This window comes from Pygocentrus nattereri, chromosome 4 (genome assembly GCF_015220715.1).
Source record: "Pygocentrus nattereri isolate fPygNat1 chromosome 4, fPygNat1.pri, whole genome shotgun sequence".
Taxonomy (NCBI): domain Eukaryota; kingdom Metazoa; phylum Chordata; class Actinopteri; order Characiformes; family Serrasalmidae; genus Pygocentrus; species Pygocentrus nattereri.
Window position 1 is genome coordinate 17,030,127 of NC_051214.1, and position 24,576 is coordinate 17,054,702.

The 24,576-nt window shown below is 42.0% G+C and overlaps 1 protein-coding gene across 3 annotated transcripts; it reads right to left on the reverse strand.

Moving 5' to 3' along the window:
- Window positions 1-3,036: 3,036 nt before the first annotated feature.
- On the reverse strand, window positions 3,037-23,955 carry ccnk (cyclin K). 3 transcript variants are annotated; one of them, XM_017688679.2, is made up of 11 exons: window positions 23,815-23,955; window positions 23,067-23,340; window positions 22,849-22,930; window positions 22,022-22,153; window positions 21,295-21,400; window positions 19,729-19,786; window positions 19,210-19,379; window positions 10,854-11,056; window positions 5,303-5,336; window positions 5,101-5,169; window positions 3,037-4,816 (listed from the first exon to the last, which is right to left on the reverse strand). In XM_017688679.2, exons 2-11 carry the CDS (start codon window positions 23,261-23,263, stop codon window positions 4,245-4,247), a joined length of 1,623 nt encoding a protein of 540 aa, XP_017544168.1. In that variant the 5' UTR covers window positions 23,264-23,340; window positions 23,815-23,955; the 3' UTR covers window positions 3,037-4,244. The 3 variants fall into 3 exon arrangements, with proteins under 3 accessions (XP_017544168.1, XP_037393671.1, XP_037393672.1); XM_037537774.1 differs by having other exon boundaries at window positions 21,295-21,439; XM_037537775.1 differs by having other exon boundaries at window positions 21,295-21,439; window positions 23,067-23,257; window positions 23,815-23,952.
- Window positions 23,956-24,576: the final 621 nt, after the last annotated feature.

A 24,576-nucleotide genomic window follows, 5' to 3' on the forward strand; every position in this document is an offset into this window, starting at 1 on the left:
TAGCAGGACGCACTACTGTCTTGTAAACCTTCCCTCTTGCTGCTATCCTTCTGTCACACATCAGCCCTGACATCCGTCTCCACCCACTGCATCCTGCCTGCACCCTCTTCTTCACCTCTTTTCTACACTGTCCATTGCTCTGGATGGTTGACCCAAGATATTTGAAGTCATCCACCTTTACGACCTCTACTCCCTTGCATCTTCACCTTTCCTCCTGCCTCCCTCTCATTCACACACATGTATTCCGTCTTGTCTCTACTGACCTTCATTCCTCTCCTCTCAAGTGCAAACCTCCACCTCTCCAGATTTTCTTCCACCTGCTCTCTACTCTCACCACAGATTACAATGTCATCTGCAAACATCATGGTCCTTGAAGCCTCCTGCCTGACCTCATCTGTCAACCTGTCCATCACCATTGCAAATAAGAAGGGGCTCAAAGCCGATCCCTGATGTAACCCTACCTTCACCTTGAAACCATTTGTCACTCCAACTGCACACCTCACCACTGTCTCACTATCTTCATACATGTCCTGCACCACCCTAACATACTTTTCAGCTACACCTGACTTCCTCATACAGTACCACAGTTCCTCTCTTGGCACCCTATCATATGCCTTCTCTAGATCCACAAAGACACAATGTAGCTCCTTCTGACCTTCTCTGTACTTCTCTACCAACACTCTCAATGCAAAAATTGCATCTGAAACCAAACTGCTGCTCACTGATCTGGACCTCTTGCCTTAGCCTTGCTTCAACAACTCTTTCCCATACCTTCATGGTGTGGCTCATCAACTTTATACCTCTGTAGTTACTGCAGCTCTGCACATCACCCTTGTTCTTAAAAATGGGGACCAATACACTGCTGCTCCACTCATCAGGCATCCTCTCACTCTCCAGGATTTTGTTAAACAACCTGGTTAAAAAGTCCACTGCCTTCTCTCCTCAACATCTCCATACCTCCACAGGTATGTCATCTGGACCAACTGCCTTTCCATTCTTCATCCTTTTTAAAGCTGCCCTCACTTCCACCTTACTAATTTTCTGCACTTCCTGATCAACTATCTCTCCCACCGTTGTCCTCCTCTCTCTCTCGTTTTCCTCATTTATTAGTTCTTCAAAGTACTCCTTCCATCTACTCAACACTCTCTGTTCACTCACTAGTACATTTCCCTCTCTATCCTTTATCAGCCTAACCTGCTGTACATCCTTTCCAGCTCTATTTCTCTGTTTAGCCAAGCGATACAAGTCCTTTACTCCTTCTTTACTGTCCAGCCTCTCATACAGCTCATCATAGGGCTGAGCCTTTGCCTTTGCCACCATTCTTTTTGCTATGCGACTAGCCTCACAGTACTCCTGCTTACTTCCTTCATCTCTCTGGTTATCCCACTTTTTCTTAGCTGCCCTCTTCTTCTGAATACTCTCCTGGACTTCCTCATTCCACCACCAATTTTCCTTGTCTTCTTTCCTCTGACCAGACGAAAGACCCAACACATTCTTGCCAGTTTCTCTCACCACCTTAGCTGTAGTTTCCCAGTCTTCAGGTAGCTCCTCACTGCCCCCAAGGGCCTGTTGCAATTTTTCCCTGAACTGCCTGCAACCATCCTCCTCCTTCAGCTTCCACCATCTAATCTTTGGCTCTGTCTTCACTCTCTTCCTCTTCTGTTTCTAACCTCATTCTACAGACAACCACCCTATGCTGCCTTGCTACACTTTCCCCTGGCACCACTTTACAATCTCCAATCTCCTTTAGGTGGCATCTCCTGCTAAGGATATAATCCACCTGTGTGCACCTCCCTCCACTCTTGTATGTCACCCTGTGTTCTTCCCTCTTCTGAAAATACATGTTCACCACAGCCATTTCCATTCTCTTTGCAAAATCTACAACCATCTGACCTTCCGCATTTCTGTCTTTCACACCATACATACCCAGCACCTCTTCATCCCCTCTGTTCCCTTCACTACCATGTCCATTGAAGTCTGCACCAATCACCAATCTCTCCTCTCTAGGGACACCATCTACCACTTCATCCATCTTACACCAAAATTCCTCTTTCTCCTCTAACTGACAACCAACCTCTGGTGCATATGAACTGACCACATTCAAAATCACTCCATCAACCTCCAACTTCAGGCTCATGATCCTGTCTGACACTCTCTTTACATCCAGAACACTTTTCCCAAGCTGTTCCTTTAGGATTATCCCTACTCCATTTCTCTTCCTCTCTACACCATGATAGAACAGTTTGAATCCACCTCCAATGTTCCTGGCCTTGCTTCCTTTCCATCTGGTCTCCTGGACACACTGTCTGGCTTGTTTTCTTCACAGGTGGAGTTGTTGATTTGAGTACTGTGCTGTGGTGGTGCTGTAAATGTCTCTGCATCGTGCTCGTATTAGCCGCGGTGTACGGCATTGTTTTCATACAATGTTTGCATATGGTCCGTGTCTTATCAGTCACTCTCTTGCCATTTATCATTTCCGCCGGGTACCCAAAATGCTGCCAAACAAACGATTTGAAAGTGGCGTGGGCACCTTCAATAGTAATACCTGTATTTTCCGACGTCATTCTGGCTGCTTGCTGGATCACAAATCCCGCGAGACAGATTTTTAACGCGACGAGAAATATCGCTGAGATACATCTCGCGAGATCTCGTCACACCCCTACATACCAGAATCCAAAACATATGCTGCTTATCACCATAACAGCTTAAATACACAGCTAACATCATATACAACAAGAGAACAAATTTTAGATTTGTTAAAGGACTGGATCAGATTCATTCTCCTTTCCCTCCTATATTTAAACCAGCATTTTCTGCTGATCTTAGCCTAATATGTATGCTGTATATAGAATAAAACTTTGTGGTTTTATATATCAAAAATGTAAGTTTTTATATTATTTGGAAAGACAGCACAAACTTAGAAGTTGGAACCTGACTCCAGTTACCCTCTTTTCAGGTCATTATCTGAGGCTTCCTATTTTTTAATCCAGTGACCTTGATTTAAACAATCACTTGTTCAGTAAAGGTAGTACAACATTAAATAGGACAGTCCTATTTATTATGAGCAAATCACATTTCATATTTTATCTATTCATACAGAAAAAAAACAACAGTTAACAGCAGACAAGTTTGAGGTACACAGTAAAGACAGGGACATGAGATGGGAGGCAACAACCAGCAAGTAATTTGATTGAAAGCAGGGAAGAAAAAGATCTTTATTACCCTAAGTGTCAAAGAAATCCAAAAACAGACATACTAAACACAGCAAGCTTATAGGATTCTAGCCTAAGCCACATCCAGAGAAGCTAAAATGAAGCTATCGCCTGTCCTAGTCATAAAGTACTTACAAAATATGCTCTCTTTTGCATACTATATTGAAATCAGTGGTTCAATGGCTATGAATTGACTTGAGCATTGATGATCACAATTAGTTCATGTAAAAGAGAAATGCTTTGAACAAACAGGAGAAGCAGCCCACCATAAAGTGTTAAAAGATAACGTAAGTAACAAATATGTATGTCTCCAGTTGCACAGTAGCATAAAAGGACACCATAAGAATAACACTTATTTTTGTCTGTATTCACAAATCTTCTCAGACAAAATGTTCCTGATACTACAACTTCATTATCTACAATGGGTGATTCATATTTTCAGAAAGGTCCAAACATTTCATTCATAGAGATGTATGGAAAGCATGTATTATTTTAAACAAGGAACACTCTCTTTAAAGAAATAACTGTTCTTGGCTCCATTTCACATCTGGTCAAAAGGATTCACTTGTTATTACCTCCTATTTCACTAAAACCTTGCAAAGTGATTATATATAGAGGAAAAAAAATCAGTTACTGGATTTACACACTTTGCTCACTGTTGGATTGCTGGGGCAGAACTTTCCTTTTGCACAGATCTAAAAGACATTTGTTTTTATGATCAAGATTAAATTGAGGACATGGATCTATATTGATAAACTCTCAACTCTTAGGTCTGCACTCCTATTCTGAGAAGTATTATGAATATAAACACAGGTTTCTAAACATGAGGGTTCTATACCATACTTACAACAGAATTCAGGCAAAACTCATACAAAAAGGTTCATAGTGTATTTCACAACTACTTAAACAGGACTAAACAACATTATAACATCCTGATACTGGTGATAAATGACAAATTCGGTGGAATGAAGCAGAAGATCTCTCTGGCATCTGTCCACACCCTTTACTCTCTCTGAAAGACCACCTGTCTTTTCATCTCATCCAGGTTCCACGGTTCATCCCTGCCACTGGTGGCAAGCCGGGTGGCATGGGAACCTGTGGCTGGCCTGGAGGGACCGGCGGAGGCGGATATCCAGTAGGAGGCAAACCCATTCCTGGAGGAGGAACCGCGTGTCCTGGTGGCATGCGGGGGGGTGGAGGAGGGTAGCTATGGTTGTAGCCTGGTGGAGGGTAGGCCGGAGTGGGCGGTGGAAGGTTAGGAGGAGGGTAAGTTGTAGGTGGTGGAGGGCCTGGTGGTGGAGGATTTGGAGGAGGGTAAACATGTGGATGGTAAGGCATTGGGTAAGAGGGAGGCATGGGAGCATAGGATGGTGTCTCTGTCTTCATCATAGACTGTAGGCTTTGATAGCCCTCCCCTGACATGTAAGAGCTAGATGTGGACATGCCCATGATGTAGCTGGAGGGGGGTGGAGGTGGTGGGCGGTGAGGCAGAGGGGGTGGAGCTCCATGGGGCAGAGGAGGTGCCTTGGACAAGTCTGAATCAGCAGAGGCTGCTGGCTCCACCTCTGTAGGAGGGGCTGGGGCTGAGGTTGGGCCTTTGCGATCTAAACAGGGCAGGTGCAGAGCATGAAGATGGAAAAATTCTAATATTATCATGTTTTGTATCTACCTAAAACACAAACAATGCCTACCAATTACAAGCAATGACAAAGGCAATGTCTACCCAGCAGTGCCTTGACTTTCAAGAATATGCATTAATTTCTTTGAAAACTTGGCAATAGGGAACCATAAAGATTATTTAAGGAACTTCAAAATTGTAACTGAACCACAGTATAAACTTGTGTGTTTGTATATAGTAGGTTGTGTGTATAATAACCAATATTCTTACCAGGAGGCTGGGCAACTGGTAGGGGAGGCATTGGGCTTTCCAACCGTGGTATTTTAGAACCAGCTTGCTCTAGAAAAAAAATAATTTATATAAAAATTAAATTAATAAAAGAAAAAGAAAATAAAAGCTAAAACAAAGCCTTTACCATTGTCAAACTCCACATTCCATTTCTGACTGTTTCTAAAATAGCTATGACCCTTACCTGTGGCAACCTTAGACTCTTCTTTTGGAGAAACCTAGGAAACAACACCAAAAACAAAAAAATCTTTACAAGACAAAGAAATTCAGTTTGAGGGAAGCACTGTTCATGAATAAGACATTTCTAATTATTTAGTGTAAAGTCTACCACTCTACACATTTGCTTTCCTAAGGCAGAAATGTAAAATACATTTTTAAAACATCTTATGATCCATTAGTTATTATGAGCCTAACATCCCTAAGCCAGTGGTTCTCAGTTCTTAGCACTAGACATCAAATGACACTACGTGTTTATCTGTAGGCTTTGTAATCACCTTGTAATAGCATTTTTGCTGATTTGCGTTTGAGTGCTAATGCACCCCATAAAGGCTGGACCAAGCATTGCAATTTCCACAGAGAGGATTAGGAACTGAGACTGGTGATGAAGTACATCAAGCTAGCATTGCCCTTAGCCACAGTGATGATTTGATAGAGCAACAACACGTTGAATAAAAATCAACTTTTTAAATATTGGAAAATTATTTGGCACACTGTACTACATTAGATACATATAGATTTTGGGTCTAATATAAATAAATAAAATAAAAATCGTAAATATTAATAACATGTAATTAATATATTTATGACTAACAACCCCAGTGGCCAAACCTACTGAAACTTTCATTTATTCATATGGCACCTTTCACAAACCCAAGGATGCTTTACAAAGCAGAGAGGGGGAGAAAAAAAACTTTGAAGAGTAGGAAGCTGTGAAGAGGAAGGCTTTAAGTTGAACTTTAAAAGAAGAGAGGGTAGTGGAGTCATGAAGGAGACTGAGGCAGAGAGTTCCAAAGTTTGGCACTGGAATCCTTGTTGTGGCACTGAAAGACCTGCCACCCAGTCTTGCTCTTAAGACAGCAAGGATTCCAGTGCTAGAAGATCTGAGGGAGCAAGAGGGACAGTACAGATGAGTTCACTGAAATAGAGGCAAGACCATGAAGAGCTTTGAAGGTTAGAAGGAGAAGTTTATTCCTGATACGGGAGGACACTGGTAACTACCTGATGGAGGATGGGAGTGATGTGTGCAGGGCGCTTGGTAAAACAGGACACTGGCTGCTGAGTTTTTAATCAACTGAAGCCAGTTGAGCATTTAGCAGGGAGACCATTGAAGAGGGAGTTATAATGAATCAGGCCAGGAGAAAATGAAGGTGTTGACCAGCACTGTGGCGTCAACGTTGTTGAGCACAGGGCAGAGATGTGCAAGTGGTAGAATGCAGTATTATCAAGTGCCTTAATGTGAAGTTCAAATGAAACTGAAGAGTTAAAAACAAATCCAAGGTTTTTACTGACCTGAACTGATTTGACAGGGATGCCATCTACGTTCACAGCGAAAAAAAACCAAACATTGGAAACCAGTGTTTTTAGGGCCTTCAACAAAACTTAAGTTGTGTCTACATTTAGTTTCAAGAAATTAAACCAGTATTTTAAATCTGTAACGCATGTGCTTATTGACGGAGCAGAGATTGTGGGGGATGCAGTGCTTATGTACATCTGGATATCATCAGCGTAACAGTGGAATTTAAACCTGTGATTACGAATGATCTGACCTAGTGGTGAGATGTATAATATGAAAAGCAAGGGTCCAAGGAGAGAGCTTTGGGGCACTCCCTGAGCAATGGATCACTTGTATGAACCAATAAACTGTTGCCTGTAAGACAGGATCAGAATGGAGCTACAATAAACAACTAATTTTTACTGTCGATTAATCTATTGATTACTGAATTGAATAATTGATTATTTGGATTATAAATCACCAACTTATAAAATAATTCAATAAAATAAGTTAATTAAAACAGATGAATAACATTCAGGAATTCACTACACCATCGTCACTATTAGTTAGAAAATGCATAAAATAACCTCAAGCTTAATTTAAAAGCTAATAGCTACATAAAAGCTATTTGGTAATGTTGTGATTCACAATCTGAATAACTGATTATTCATTTCAGTAATCGATAGTTAGTCACTGATGTAGCCTAGTAGGTAAATCAACAACTTATGTAGACAACAGCTGAATGTCTAATCAAATAATGTACAATTCAGCAATATTTCCACATTTGTCAGTTTTCTCTTTTTAGAGTATATCATGTGAAATAACTTTCCTCTGGTCTACTTTCTTGTCTGACTGCTGTTTCTTGCCCTGTCCCTCCCCTGTGTGAGGTAACTGACCCGGGTCTCAGTGCCCATCATAATGCACAGATCCGACTGGCTGAGTAGCATCACGTGTGAAATTTACAACGCATGTGACTGGTCTGTGAATCTTCCAGGCTGCTAAAGGCTAGAAAAGTTAGGCAAATTAAAATAGGACCACCCCTGTTGAAATTACATAATTCTCCATAGTTTATCAGTTGTAGGTCCAGGTCCACATAGGACACCGTCTGGGTCCAGACTCGGACCACGGTCTGCCTATTAGTGACCTCTGCTGCAGACGAATCAAAAAGGGTGAAAGCAGATACTGTCAACACTTAACTTCAAAGTAATTTTGGAGAACGAGGACTGTTCTACAGCAGGGAACAGCTGATAGATGCTGTTCATTTTAATCCTAAATAAATCCTAAAAAGCATAAGAATGAAAAGAGGAACAGGGAGTGGATGACATGGGGAAGTTTATGTACAGTCCTAAACAGAGTTTTGGGCCTATCGCTACCACCATTTATAATATTTGAATAGTAGGCAGAGCAGGCAGCATTTAGAGCATCCCTGTACCTACAGATGTACTCCCTAAAAATTCAAGTTCAACAGTTCAACAGCAAGTCCAGTTTTCTCAGACGCTCAAGTTTCATTGTAGAGCGAGAACATGGCATCAGAAAAGTCAGAAAGATGTCTGAAGAGATTTGGAAAACAGATGGTGGTCAACAGAATTAAACATTATGGAAATAACATTACTAGGGGTAACATTCAACTTAAGAAAAACCGGCAAAAGAACCAGTAACAGAAATATATTTGAGACCAGTATAACATAAGTCTAGTATACGACCATGACTGTGAGTAGTGAAATTAACATGCTGAGTAAAATCTAAACATTCAAGGACTGTCAGGAGCAGTATGTGTTTGCGTAAACATGAATATTAAAGTCAGTGAGTAACACAATAGCACAGCAGACAGATGGGGCCACAAACACTAATTTGGAAGGATGATAGATAAGCAACAGAAGCAACGGAGTGAGGGAATAAACTTTCAAAAGGCATATATCTGCAGGAAAACATTGAAAGAAAAACAAAAAAAAAAGCACTTCTTTAACATTCAAACTGCTGGGGAAAAAAAAAAAAAAAAAAAAAAAATGCAGCTAGACCTCCTCTTTGCTTGAGACTAGGCTTAGACAAATGTATGTCCCAATGTTCCTAACATAATTAAGTAGAAGTAGTCCCCAGGCTATTGCCAAGTTTGTCAGCATGAGCAAAACCAGATTTTTCTGATTTCATTTATTTTCTGATTATTTTCTCAAATAATTTATCAGTGATGCTTATTAGTTTTGAAGCGAGTGTTCAGAAGGCCTATTCTATCAAGATTTATAGTTCAAATATTGGAGGAGATCGAAGCAGAAGAGCTTTTGCAGAATGTGCAAAGAACCCCACTGTTAATTCCATTTTTGTTTGATCTGATCCTAGAAGTTTGCCTGTGTGACCAAATAACTGGGACGCAGCCCTCCAAGACACAAACGGAGGGAGAGTGCAAGGCTGTATGTAGCTAGGCTGTTAGCTTTAACCATACACCATATTAGCCAAACACCAGAAGTCATACATCCGTAAATGAGAGCAGGGAAGCAGCTGGGCAAAATTGCAGAAAAAAACTTAGCATTAAAAATTAAATAAAAATGTAGGCCATCAGCCATAAAAATTCATGATGGGCACACCTCTACTAACTAACCCGCTTAATGGGTTTTCTTTATTTTTTGTAATTTTATATAATTTCTGAATGAGTTTTAGCATTACCATAACATCCACATACAGTATCTCACAAAATTGAGTACACCCCTCAGATTTCTGCAACCATGGGACAACACTATAGAAATGAGTCTTGGATATACACTGTTTTGCCAAAAGTATTCACTCGTCTGCCTTCACAAGCATTTGAATTTGAGTGACATCCCATTCTTAATCCAGAGAGTTTATTATGATTCCAGCCCACCCTTTGTAGCTATAACTGCTTCAACTTTCCACAAGGGTTAGGAGTATGTTTATAGGAATTTTTGACCATACTTCCAGAAGTGCATTTGTGAGGTCAGACACTAATGTTGCATGAGAAGGCCTGGCTATCAGTCTCCACTCCAATTCATTCCAAAGGTGTTCTATCAGATTGAGGTCAGGACTCTGTGCAGGCCAGTCAAGTTCTTCCACACCAAACTTGCTCATCCATGTCTTTATGGACCTTGTTTTGTGCACTGGTGTTGCGCTGCCATGTTGGAATAGGAAGGGGCCATCCCCAAACTGTTCCCACAAAGTTGGGAGCATAAAATTGTCCAAAATCTCTTGGTGCTGAGGCATTAAGAGTTCATTTCACTTCCACTCAACTAAGGGGTCAAGCACAACTACTGAAAAACCACCCCACACCATAGTTCCCCCTCAACCAAACTTTACACTTCAGATAAGTACCGTTCTTCTGGCAACCGCCAAACCCAGACTCATCCATTGGATTGCCAGATGGAGATGCGCTATTAGTCACTCCAGAGAACAAGTCCAGTGGCGGCGCTTTACACCACTGCATTTGACACTTTGCATTGTGCTTGGTGATGTAAGGCTTGGGTGCTGCTGCTCGGCCATGGAAATCCATTCCATGAAGCTCTCTAAGCTGTTCTTGAGCTAATCTGAAGACCACATTAAGTTTGGAGGTCTGACTCTGCAGAAAGTTGGCGACCTCTGCAAGTATGCACCTCAGCATCCACTGACCCCATGCTGTCATTTTACCTGGACTACCACTCCATGGCCGAGTTGCTGTCTTCCCAATCCCTTCCACTTTCACGACTGAACTTGTCGCACTGGTGGCATCCTATCACGGTACCATACTGGAACTGGTATGAGGTACATACTTGCAGAGGTCGCCAACTTTCAGAAGAGTCAGACCTCCAAACTTAATGTTTGTAGAAGCAGTCTGCAGGCCTAGGTGCTTGGTTTTATACGCCTGTGGCCATGGATGTGACGAACACCTGAATTCATTTTTTTGAGTGAATACTTTTCGAAATATAGTGTAAAGTAGTCAGTGTACAGCTGAAACATGAAAGGCATGAGAGGGCTCAGGGTGCCCAGCAACCAGGGCTGTAGTCAGGGTGTCCAATCAAAAACAGAAATGTTTAACAAAGTCCATAAGCCAAAGATCCAGAGTTACAGCAAAAACAAACGTCAGAGATCCAAAAAATGAAAGATGACAAAGAGAGAAGTGGCAGCCACAATGCTGAGCATACTCTCAACCAGAGGTGATTACATATTAGAACACACAAAACAAAAAAAAAGCAATGTACATAGTAAATATAATTTATATCTGACAGTAGAGAAAGAAAAAAAAAAAAAAGATTCCACTCACATGTTGGCGTTTAAGCTGCCGTGGAGGACTAGCCTGTGGGGAGTTTTTCTTAAGTGGAGGCAGAGCTGCAGGGTTCAGTCCAACAGATTGACTTGGCTGGCTGGCAGGAGGTTGTGGTGGCTTGTCTTTCTCCTGCATTTGGGGCTGCTGTGGGATGGGCTGCTTGCCTTGGGAATATAGGTCCAAGATTTGGTGGCAGATATCTGCAAAAGACATGTAAAACATAAGAAAGCATAACTGATTTCATATCAAATTGTGAACATCGGGAGAAAACAAATCAATACTCAAGACTCAATAAATCAAGGCTGTGTGAAAAACGTTTGCTGGATCAAAAACCTGTATACAATTCCAATCACACTGAACATTCTGGAGCTGGAACCATGTTGAGATTTCGAAAACTGCAGGACGAATTACCAGAAAAGAAATCAGACAAAATAAATAAATAAATAAATAAGGAAAAAAAGAAGGAGAACTAAATCAGTGCATTTCTTGAAGAAATTGCAGAGTGACGGCACAGATTAAGCTTGCCAATATGTTGCTACGTGGTTGATAAAGTGCTGTTGCCATAGCAAACTTGCTATGGTTGCTACGCTTAGTATAGTGAATTGGGTGGTTAAGGTGTTGCTAGACCTTCATGGTATATCCACCTTCTATGGTATAAGGGTTGGTTATTAAGGTGTTGCCCAACGGTTGCCACTGTGTACAGGGTGTTTACTAAGTGGTTGTTAGTGGGTTATTAAGTACTTGAGTAATTTGGTGGCTGTTGGGCAAAATAAAGGGCACCTGCCCTGACTAAGTATATGCAGTCTTGTGGCTCCTGAAAGAGAAATAGTAAAGTTTGCGTGGGGGTGAAAATAAATGGGACGCTATGGGAGGGATGGATGGGTGGGATGGATGGACCGAAACACCCACACAAAGTGAGGGTCAGTATGGCTCTAGATTAGGTTAGAGACCTGCCCTGAGGGAATGCATGCAGTTAGGTAAACAAAATCATAGGGACTGGGTGTGAGCAAAAATTAACCTAACTATGAGAGGAATGAGGGATGAGAAGAAAAAAAAAAAAAAAAAAAAAAAAAAAAAAAAACCCACAGAGGAGTGCATGTTAGTATAGTTGTGGATTAGAGCTTGATAATGCACAATCACTAATAATGTTCCTGTGCTTGTCACTTGTTATTTAAAGAGCCCATATCGTACATCATCACTGGCTATGTTTACATGCAAAGATTTTACCAATCCGATTAGATTCAGACTGAGGTGTTTATTTGCTCACTCTATTCAACAATCTGATGGAAAATCTCTATTTACATGCTCACTACAAGTAATCCAATGCAAAATGACGTGTATGCGTGGAGTAGTGCTTAGAGTAAACATTATCACGACAGTGAGCATCATGAGGTCCAGTCCCCTCAAGAGGAGTTTACAGTTGGCGTGCTTGTGTTTTTAACTGCTTTAAAATGATGTCAGACTCAAAAAAATGTATTTCACACGTACTTATAAAGGAAGTGACGAGAGGAAAATGTGTTCTGAGACAAATAAGCTGGACATAAGCCCGTGCCACTGCCATCTTGTAAAGCTCAGAGCATGAACTTCCCAATCCCATTTCACCCCTTGCCCCTAACACTTAGCCCTACCCCTGCATTTTGCATGTTCACATCTAGGGGTAGGGTTTTCCCGATTGTTGTCGAGATGGGCTACATGGCCCTTCAAACAGAGATTTTTCAGAGGCTCACTAAAAATGGAGTGTTATGAGAAAATTCCCAGAATGCTATGCGAATCATCGGCAAGATGGCTGCACAAGCGGCCAGGGAGACACATAAATGTAAGTATTTTCTGTTAAAAAGCAGCTGTATTGTACGATACCCACTGTAATAGCGTTTTATGGTCATTTCCTTCATAACACATAAAAATCGCTAGTAACACGCTGATTTCTTGGTCACTACCTAGCGAAATTTCCCGTTCTAACTACGAAAAACCTCGTCTCATCTGTTTACGACCAGCTCACACCAGTCTTTACAGCACTCTTTAATAAATCGCTGGAGCTGTGTGTCGTGCCTTCCTGCTTCAAACGTTCCACCATAATACCAGTTCCCAACAAAGCAACCATCACAGGATTGAATGACTATAGTCCCATTGCATTGACCTCTGTAGTCATGAAATCCTTTGAGAGACTGGTGCTCTCCCACCTGAAGAACATCACAGATCACCTGCTAGACCCCCTGCAGTTTGCATACCGGGCAAACAGGTCGGTGGATGACGCAGTGAACATGGGACTCCAGTTTATTCTTCAACAGCTTGAACACCCAGGAACATATGCATGAATTGTATTCTTGGACTTCAGCTCAGCCTTTAATACAGTCACCCCAGGACAGCTACACAACAAACTAATCCAACCTTACGTGCCAAGCCCCACCTGCCTGTGAATCCCAAACTTCCTCACTGGCAGAGAGCAGCAGGTGAGGTTGGGAAAGTTCACCTCAAACACCCAGACCATCAGTACAGGTGCTCCACAGGGCTGTGTCCTCTCACCATTGCTCTTCTCTCTGTACACTAATGACTGTACCTCCACGGACCCCTCAGTCAAGATCTTGAAGTATGCAGATTACACCAGTCATTGGTCTCATCTGAGATGGTGACGAGTCTGCTTACAGACAGGTGGTTGATCAGGTGGTCCTTTGGAGCAGCCACAACAACCTGGTGCTGAACACAGCAAAAACAGTGGAGATGACAGTGGACTTCAGGAGGAGCCCTCCAGCCCTGCCAGCCCTCACCATCCTGGACAGAACTGTGATGGCAGTGGAGTCTTACAAATTCCTGGGCACAACAATTACCAGGGACGTGAAGTGGGACAGCAACATCAGCTCCATCACCAAGAGGATGTACTTCCTGCATCAGCTGAGGAAGTTCAACCTGTCCAGGAGCTGATGGTGCGGTTCTACACAGCCATCACAAAGTCTGTCATCACCACGTCCATCACAGTGTGGGCAGCTCAGCTACCAAGCATGACCTTCACAGACTGCAGCGCATCATCAGGTCTGCAGAGAGGACAATTGGGGTTGAGTTACCTACACTGCTAGAATTGCATGCCACCAGAACCAGGAAGCATGCAGAGAATATCTCCACAGACCCTTCTCACCCCGGACAGCACCTGTTTCAGCTCCTTCCTTCAGGCCAGCACTTCAGCCAAATGAGGACCAGGCTACAAGGGAGCTTCTCCCACAAGCCATCACCTTTTGAACAGTTAAAATATCACACAAAACAATTCCACATTCAAACTGCACTTCTAGATAGACTCGTATATAGTATCACTCCATCCTCTGGAACTGCTGCTTAAACCAGTGTTTATTCTAGCATCTTTTCACCTGCCATATTACCCCACCTGTCTGACTGTCGTCTCATTGACCCCTTTCTTTGCCACCATACACCCTTTAACTGCTGCTGCAATCAGCACTTTAACTTTAGACTCATACATTGCACAATGTAAGGTTTACAGGTCTGACTGTTTGTGTGCATGTATGTGTCTGAGTGAGTGAGTAGGAATGCAGGTTATTTTACTTTATATTTTAATTTTAGAGGTTATTGTACTTATTTTATCTTATTCCCTATATGTGAATAAACCAGCCATTAGGGGTGTACTTTGTGTACTTCTGGTGCCGGTCCCAAGCCCGGATAAATGGTGAGGTCACGTCAGGAAGGGCATCCGGCGTAAAACTTGTGCCAAAACTATCAGGCGGATCACAAATATGATTGCCATACCGGATCGGTCGAGGCCCGGATTAACAACGACCGCCTCCAGTGCTGTTGACCAGCAGGGTACCGGTGGAAATTGGACTACTGTAGGTCGAAGACCATCAAGGCTGCAGACATGATGGAGAGAAGGTAGATATTCTGTGTGTTCAGGAGACCAGATGGAAAGGAAGCAAGGCCAGGAACATTGGAGGTGGATTCAAACTGTTCTATCATGGTGTAGAGAGGAAGAGAAATGGAATAGGGATAATCCTAAAGGAACAGCTTGGGAAAAGTGTTCTGGATGTAAAGAGAGTGTCAGACAGGATCATGAGCCTGAAGTTGGAGGTTGATGGAGTGATTTTGAATGTGGTCAGTTCATATGCACCAGAGGTTGGTTGTCAGTTAGAGGAGAAAGAGGAATTTTGGTGTAAGATGGATGAAGTGGTAGATGGTGTCCCTAGAGAGGAGAGATTGGTGAAAAGAGGTGGGAAACTACAGCTAAGGTGGTGAGAGAAACTGGCAAGAATGTGTTGGGTCTTTCGTCTGGTCAGAGGAAAGAAGACAAAGAAAATTGGTGGTGGAATGAGGAAGTCCAGGAGAGTATTCAGAAGAAGAAGGCAGCTAAGAAAAAGTGGGATAACCAGAGAGATGAAGGAAGTAAGCAGGAGTACTGTGAGGCTAGTCGCATAGCAAAAAGAATGGTGGCAAAGGCAAAGGCTCAGGCCTACGATGGGCTGTATGAGAGGCTGGACAGTAAAGAAGGAGTAAAGGACTTGTATTGTTTGGCTAAACAGAGAGATAGAGCTGGAAAGGATGTACAGCAGGTTAGGCTGATAAAGGATAGAGAGGGAAATGTACTAGTGAGTGAACAGAGGGTGTTGAGTAGATGGAAGGAGTACTTTGAAGAACTAATAAATGAGGAAAACGAGAGAGAGAGGAGGACAACGGTGGGAGACATAGTGGATCAGGAAGTGCAGAAAATTAGTAAGGTGGAAGTGAGGGCAGCTTTAAAAAGGATGAAGAATGGAAAGGCAGTTGGTCCAGATGACATACCTGTGGAGGTATGGAGATGTTTAGGAGAGAAGGCAGTGGACTTTTTAACCAGGTTGTTTAACAAAATCCTGGAGAGTGAGAGGATGCCTGATGAGTGGAGCAGCAGTGTATTGGTCCCCACTTTTAAGAACAAGGGTGATGTGCAGAGCTGCAGTAACTACAGAGGTATAAAGTTGATGAGCCACACCATGAAGGTATGGGAAAGAGTTGTTGAAGCAAGGCTAAGGCAAGAGGTCCAGATCAGTGAGCAGCAGTTTGGTTTCATGCCCAGAAAGAGTACCACAGATGCAATTTTTGCATTGAGAGTGTTGGTAGAGAAGTACAGAGAAGGTCAGAAGGAGCTACATTGTGTCTTTGTGGATCTAGAGCAGGCATATGATAGGGTGCCAAGACAGGAACTGTGGTACGGTATGAGGAAGTCAGGTGTAGCTGAAAAGTATGTTAGGGTGGTGCAAGACATGTATGAGGATAGTGAGACAGTGGTGTGCAGTTGGTGTGACAAATGGTTTCAAGGTGAAGGTAGGGTTACATCAGGGATCGGCTTTGAGCCCCTTCTTATTTGCAATGGTGATGGACAGGTTGACAGATGAGGTCAGGCAGGAGGCTTCATGGACCATGATGTTTGCAGATGACATTGTAATCTGTGGTGAGAGTAGAGAGCAGGTGGAAGAGAATCTGGAGAGGTGGAGGTTTGCACTGGAGAGGAGAGGAATGAAGGTCAGTAGAGACAAGATGGAATACATGTGTGTGAATGAGAGGGAGACAGGTGGAAAGGTGAAGATGCAAGGGAGTAGAGGTCGTAAAGGTGGATGACTTCAAATATCTTGGGTCAACCATTCAGAGAAATGGACAGTGTAGAAAAGAGGTGAAGAAGAGGGTGCAGGCAGGATGGAGTGGGTGGAGACGGATGTCAGGGCTGATGTGGGACAGGATAGCAGCAAGAGTGAAGGGGAAGGTTTACAAGACAGTAGTGCATCCTGCTATGATTTATGGTTTGGAGACTGTGGCTCTGTCTAAAAGACAGGAGGTTGAGCTGGAGGTGGCGGAGATGAAGATGCTGAGATTTTCGTTGGGAGTGACAAGGCTGGACAAGATTAGAAATTAGCAGATCAGAGGGACAATGAAGGTGGGGCAGTTTGGAGACAAAGCCAGAGAGGCCAGGTTGAGATGGTTTGCACATGTGTTGAGGAGGAATAGTGGATATATTGGGCAAAGAATGTTGGAGATGGAGCTGCCGGGTAGAAGGAGAAGGGGTAGACCTCAGAGAAGGTTTATGGATGTAGTGAAGGTGGACATGGAGATGGTTGGTGTGAAAGTAGAGGAGGCAGTGGATAGGGCAAGATGGAGGCAGATGATCAGCTGTGGCAACCCCTAAAGGGAGCAGCCGAAAGAAGAAGATTCCCTATATGTGAATTTCTGTCTGATACTGTGCTCTGTGAACTCCTGTAACCAAAACCAAATTCCTCGTATGCATAGCATACCTGGCCAATAAAGCTTGATTCTGATTCTGACTCCAGTTTCCGCTCTGCCATGTTGAACGTTTGGTGGCTGTTGGGCAAAACAGGCATGCCTTTCGCTATGATGCAAAGCACATGCGCAGAACGTACTTACATGTTCTGATGGGAATGTAATCGGATTAAGGCGTTAACATGGCGATTATTCTTCTATTTAACAGATTATTTAGAGGGTTATCCACCTTGTTCAATCGGATAGAAATTGTATTCCGAATAGCCTCAATCAGACTAGACTATTCCAACTGAGGTGTTTACATGGACATATATTCTGATCAAGCTATTAGTCAGATTATTAGGCTGCATGTAAACGTGGCTATTGCATTTTATTTTTTCTCCCTTGAGGTCCACTTACAATGCTTGCGTGGTTTTATGTAACAAAAACAGTCATAATTAATTTCTACATTAGCATTCTGCAACCACTTTATCCCTTAGAATTAAACAGGCATGCCTTTAAGACTGACATGACAAGCAAGCTATGTTTTGATTGGCTGCTGTATTGTGCCTCATTCAAAAAGTCAACTTGTCTAAAAATTTACAAACATCAAATTGTTTACATCAAAAAAAAAAAAATTTACATCAAAAAAGAAAAAGGAAAAAAAATGTTTTAAGATTAGGGCACATTAAATTTACATTTAGCAGGGGTGCGCATTGTGAATTTTTATGACTGATGGCCTACATTTTTTTAAAAATGTGTTTTATTAATTTTTTCTTGGATATCACCATATTTAACTTTAGCATTCTCATAACATATCCAAAACAGTACACCCCTCACATTTCTGCAAATATTTTATTAAATCTTTTCATTGGACAACACTATAGAAATTAAACTTGGATATAACAAAGTAGTGAGTGTACAGCTTTAGTAGCAGTGCAGATTTACTGTCCTCTGAAAATAACTCAACACACAGCCATTAATGTGTAAATAGCTGGCAACACAAATGAGTCCACCTCACAGTGAACATGTCCAAATTGTGCCCAACTGAGTTGGTGTCCCTCCCTAGTGTTGTGTGACTTGTTAGAGTTACAAGGTTCCAGGTGTGAATGGGAAGCAGGGCTGTTAAATTTGGTGTTTTGGGTACAATTCGCTCATGGCAAAAAACAGATGCGTTTGAGCTGTCAGCAATCCTGCAGATGTTGAAGTGGGAGGTCAGCCTGTCAGTGCTCAGACCATATGCCACACAATGCATAAACTCTGCATGGCCGTTGTTCCAGAAATAAGACACACAAGAAAGCCCAGAAACTGTCTGCTGAAGACAAGGAGTAGTTCAAGGATATGGATTACTTGAACAATGTCCTGTGGTCTGATGAGAACAAGATAAACTTGTTTGGCTCAGATGGTGTCCAGCATGCATGGTGGTGCCCTGGTGAGGAGTACCAAGACAACTGTCTCTTGCCTACAGTCAACCAGGATGGTGGTAGCATCATGGTCTGGAGCTGCAAGAGTGCTGCCGGCACTGGGGAGCTGCAGTTCATTGATGGGAGACATTAATTACACCATGCACTGTGACATTCTGAAGCAGAGCATGATCCCCTCCCTTTGTAAACGCTGCATGGCAATTTTCCAACTCAGTAACAACCACGAACAGACCTCCAAGATGACAACTGCCTTGCTGAGGGTAAAGGTGATGGACTGGCCAAGTATGTCTCAAGGCCTAAACCCAATTGAGCACCTGTGGGGCATCCACAACCGGAAGGAGGAGCAGAAGGGGTCTAACATCCACCAGCTCCATGATGTCATCATGAAGGAGTGGGAGAGGACTCCAGTAGCAACTTGTGTAATGGCAGTCACACAAACTATTGATACATGCACAGTTTGGACATGTTCACTATGAGGTGTACTCACAGAGGACAGTAAATGTATAACGTAATGCAAGCTTATTAAGTTAACTTTTAAGTTATATGCAAGTTTCATTTCTATAGTGTTGTCCCATGAAAAGATATAATACAAAAATTTGCAGAAATGTGAGGGGTGTACACACTTTGAGATACTGCATATGAATCTCACAATGATTGTTCCTAACTGCCTAAAATCTTATGTTTATTTAATCATCTATTCATCATACCCTCCAACAGCTCCACAGGGACATCTTGCACAAACTGTTCCCACCAGCGCCGGGACGACTGCTTGGATGTCCATTCCTGGATGTCAAATTTACACAGGCGACCAGCCAAATACATGACAGCAACAGCTATGATCTCTGGCTCCCACTGAAGAGACAGCATCGTGCAGAGGCTGGGGACACACAAAAATATTTAAAGCTATAATAGCCAAGGTACTTGCTTGCATTTCCATCTAGGATATGCCTATGTAAATATGTTTTTGTGTTATGTTACTTGACATAATTATTAACATCTGGTCATTTATTACTGCAGTAATGTCTGATGTCAAGCAAATCAGGAATTAGCATTATTTAATTTGAAGAGAAACACACACTATACCTGGCAATTAACAAATGAGTTAAAGGTGTGTTCATACATATCAATCACCTAACAGTGCTGGATATTGGCCCGCCAGGAACATATCCTAAATCCTAAATATGTCAACTGTATTTAAAAGGCAGGGCAGTGGCTTTAATGCTAACCTGTCATTCACAAAGGTCCAAGCCATTTGCACCAGCTTTTGCACTTTGTTCTTGTCTCCTGCAAAAGCACAAAAAAAACTCCATGGGATTCAACACAAAAATAAATGAACACACACACACACACACACACACACAGCCAAAAGTATTCGCTGGTCTGCTTTCACACATATATGAACTTGATATCCCATTCTTAATCCACAGGGTTTAACATGATGTCAGCCCACTCTTTGCAGCTATAACAGTTTGAACTCTAATGGGAAGGTTTTCCACAAGGTTTAGGAGTGTGTTTATGAGAATTATGGGAATATGACCGTTCTTCCAGAAGCACATTTGTGAGGTCAGACACTGATGTTGCATGAGAAGGCCTGGCTCGCAGTCTCCACTCTAATTCCTCCAAAAGGTTTTCCATCAGGTTGTAAGGACAGTCTAGTTCTTCAACACCAAACTCGTTAATCCATGTCTTTACGAACCTTGCTTTGTGCACAGGTGCGCAGTCATGTTGGAATAGGAAGGGGCCGTCCCCACAAAGCTGGGTGCATGAAATTGTTCAAAATCTCTTGGTCTGCTGAAGCATTAAGAGCTCCTTTCACTAAGGGGACAAGCCCAACTCCTGAAAAACAACCCCACACCATAATCCCCCTCCATCAAACTTTATACCCAGTCTTGTCCATCGGATTGCCAGACTGAGAAGCGTGATTCGTTACTCCACAGGACTCGTCTACACTGTTCTAGAATCCAGTGGCAGCACTTTACACCACTGCATTCGATGCTTTGCATTGTGCTTGGTGTTGTAAGGCTTGGGAGGCAGCCGCTCAGCCATGGAAACCCATTCCATGAAGCTCTCCATGCACCATAATCCCCCCTCCACCAAACTTTACACTTCAGACAAGTACCGTTCTTCTGGCAACTGGCAAACCCAGACTCATCCATCGGATTACCAGATGGAGAAGCGTGCTTGGTCACTCCAGAGAACATGTCTCCACTGCTCTAGAGTCCAGTGGCAGTGCTTTACACCACTGCATTTGATGCATCACATTGCGCTCGGCAATGTAAGGCTTGGATGCAGCTGCTCAGCCATAGAAACCCATTCCATGACGCTTTTCATGCACTGTTCTTGAGCTTATTTGTAGGCCACATTAAGTTTGGAGGTCTGTAGCGACTGACTCTGCAGAAAGTTGGTGACCTCTGTCCACTACATTCCTCAGCTTCTAGTGACCCCACTGTGTGATTTTATCTGGCCTACCACCATTTTGTGGCCGAGTTGCTGTCATTCCCAATCCCTTCCACTTTCATGACTGGACTTGCACAGGTGGAATCCTATCAGGGTACCATACTGTAATTCACTGAGCTCCTGAGATCCACACATTCTTTCACACATGTTTGTAGAAGCAGTCTGAATGCCTCGGTGCTTGGTTTTATACACCTGTGGCCAAGGAAGTGATTGGAAGACCTGAATTCAATTGGGTGAGTGAATACTTTTGGCAATATAGTGTACATACATCTAACTCACACTTAAGCACCTAAAACTCCTTTCAAATGAGTAATGGCAATGACCTCATCAGTTACCTTTCAACTGCTTAGCGTAGCGCAAGAGGAACTGATATGGATGCTCCACTTGTAGATCAAACTTGATTGTCTGGAGCAATATTCTCTCCAACACCATAACTTCTTCCTGTTTGTAAATGTCATGCCTCCAATAACAACCAAATTTCTCACAAAAAACAAAACAACAACAAAAAACACAACAACAACATTCACCACACTGTTTCTGACCATTTGCACCAGGGATGCGTTTTCAGACTCTTCATACGTGTTAAAAATTTGTATAGCATGTTGTTTTTCAACCCCTCCATTTTAAACTGATAAAAGTTCAAGTAACTATTTGGAAAAGCACCAAATTCATCAAATTTTCCACTTACCACAAAAAACAAAGTTTTCTTCTTTAGTTTTGTGCAGAAAATATGAAGCTAATGTAGCTAAAACCCAATAAACACATTTGCAAACTGCATGCCTAAACCATGTTTACCTCAAACTGTTAAGGAATGAAATACTTGCTTACATCAGTTCTCCAAGCACAGACAAAAGCAGATTTAGTTATGCAACATACTTTTGTTAATTTGGTCCAAATGGAAAGATGCATATGCAGAATAAAGACAGATGTGTAAAATATGTTTTTTTTATATTCAAAATATTACAACACCTCATAATTACTTGGACTAATATTGTGCTGGAATACAGACTCAACACTCCACTCAACAGAGTCAACCTCCAAATATTATACAATACTACTCACTTTTGGATCTTCCCCAAATTGTGCAAACTGCACATCGTTAAGTAGGCTGCGAGCTGTTTTGATAATGTCTTTACACTTCTTCGGAGTCTCCTCAACTTTTCCAGCTAAAAAGAGACAGCAAGCCCCGGTCACCTAGAGTTAAAAAAATATATATATTTGAGCACTATTCATATTATACTAATCTACTAATAACTTTAATATCTTCCATGCTATAAAACTTCACCAAAAGTTCAAAAATAACATTTTTAGGTAGAGTATTTGTTACAAATGGACAAAGACTTTTTTGTAAGCAAACTGCTTCCGCAGACAAAACTTCACTGTCATTGTAACAGCATATTGGCTAAAAGTATCCGCACATCCATTTCAATAGAGAATTCATGTACTGCACCCTTTGGTGTCTTTCAGTTGTGCACAAACAGCTTGTATGATCTCCACAGAACAGCAGTGTTAACAAAACACTCTAGAGCAGCCACATATGGACCTAGTGTCATTAACCCAGTGGCAGGTATCTCCTACAGAGGTATAAAGAAAGCCCCCACTGTTGTAAAATGTGATTATCCTAAAGAAATAACAGATGATATTTGTAATTGCTGCATTGCTGGCATTTCCAATGTTGCAAGCATGGCATTCAAAAAAAAAAAAAAAAAAAAAAAAAAAAAAAAAACAGGACATATTTAAAGTAGTTGAAACAAAAACGTTGGACCTTCAGATTTAACATTTACATATTTAAGAATAAAAAAGATGGCAAACTATGGCATACAGGATAACTTTTGGACCAAGAAAAAAATATAAATATGAAAATACAAACAATTATACGTCACACTTACATATCTCGGAAACTGCTTGAAAGAATGAAACATGTAAAAGCGGTGAAAGTATATAATTCCTGTGGCCAAAGTATCATAGTGTCTGTTGAAGTAGATAATGTCAAGGGGAAAAAAACAGCCTGCTATTCTATAAATAATATGGTTTAAAATATGCCATTTATCAAGACAGCAAAATGTCCAATTAAAAAAGGTGACACAATGTGAAAATGAAAGGATACAGTCCTAGTCGAGTTCCAACGTCGAATATAAACCTGGCCCCCTCTCTTCTGTATCTGGCCTCAGTGGCCGGATCTAGGCCCTCGGACTGGGATGGGGTATGGGCCAGGTCCTTTTTGTCCCAGTACCAGCATGGCTTGATGTGGTCCAGATTTGTCGTCAAATTGACAGGAGTGGAGTTCTCCTTATTCTCCTTCATTTGCCAAGAAACAAAAGCTGTAGCTAATGCTCAGCTGGACAACGGGTTCGTCAAGACACAGCAGTAGACACTGATTCCTTGGAAAAGACACAACATTACGACCGAAATAATGGAAACTGAAACAACTTAAAAGATGACTAGATACATTTTTAAAAATGTAGTTAACATTTTATTGCTATACACGACTTCATCATTTTTCAGCTAAGTTACTTCCACCTGCTGAGAAAAAAAGATAGGGCTAGCGTCAAACATCGCACTATTTACGACTATTAAAAAAATATTTTTTTGCGCAATAACACAGATGGAAAACAATATACACTCTTTATAGAGTGAAACTAAATTGCAAACCCCGAGCTCAAGTAACCAAGCGATTGAATTTCCCAGCAGCTAACATGCTATGGCTGATTTAGCCGCAACAGAGCTAGTTAGTTGAGCTAGTTACTCACACAGCGCCTAACAAGCTAATATAAGCCAGCTAGCGTCACCCAACTAATTAATAGATGCACAAGGCTCTTTAAACGCTGTAGTAACAACTGGATAAGTGCATTTACCTTAAAGTGTGTAAACGTCCGGTTTTTAAAATCTCACGGAGTTTGTTACTGTAAGCTTTGTTCAGATAACTAGCAGCTAAGCTAGCTACATATCTTCAACGGCAGCCTCGTCTTCTTCACGTGGACCTACAGCAACAGCGCCTATGACTATCGCCACCAACTGGCAGTGAATGAATTAAGTTCATTTTTTCGTGCCTCCGCTTGCCAGCATGGTTCTAATAACACGTTCCCTCGAAGAAATAATAATTATAAAATAATTTCATTTAAAAGTAATAGCCTTGTGCTACAGCTCAAAATCAAGTTTAATCTTTTTCAGAGATGTCACTGCTTATTTCAGCAAGACAATGCCAAGCCACATTCTGCACGTGTTACAACAGCGTGGCTTCTTAGTAAAAGAGTGCGGGTACTAGACTGGCCTGCCTGCAGTCCAGACCTGTCTCCCGTTGAAAATGTGTGGCGCATTATGAAGCGCAAAATACGACAAACAGGCTAAAGCAGGGGTTCCTGATCCCAGTCCTTGTGACTCTTCAATGTGCACATTTTTGTTTTTTTTTTTCACACCAGGTACATGTTAATGAGTTGAATCATGTTTGTGTGACAAAGCACAAAAGTGTGTATAATCTTGGGTAACCAGGACTGGGATTGAGAACCACTGGGTTAGAGGATGATTAACAAAAACTGCATCAACAGCTACAGTCTCTAATTGTACACCAGCAAGGTGGATATATGATCAAGCGGCAGAAATTGAGGAAGTAAAGATAA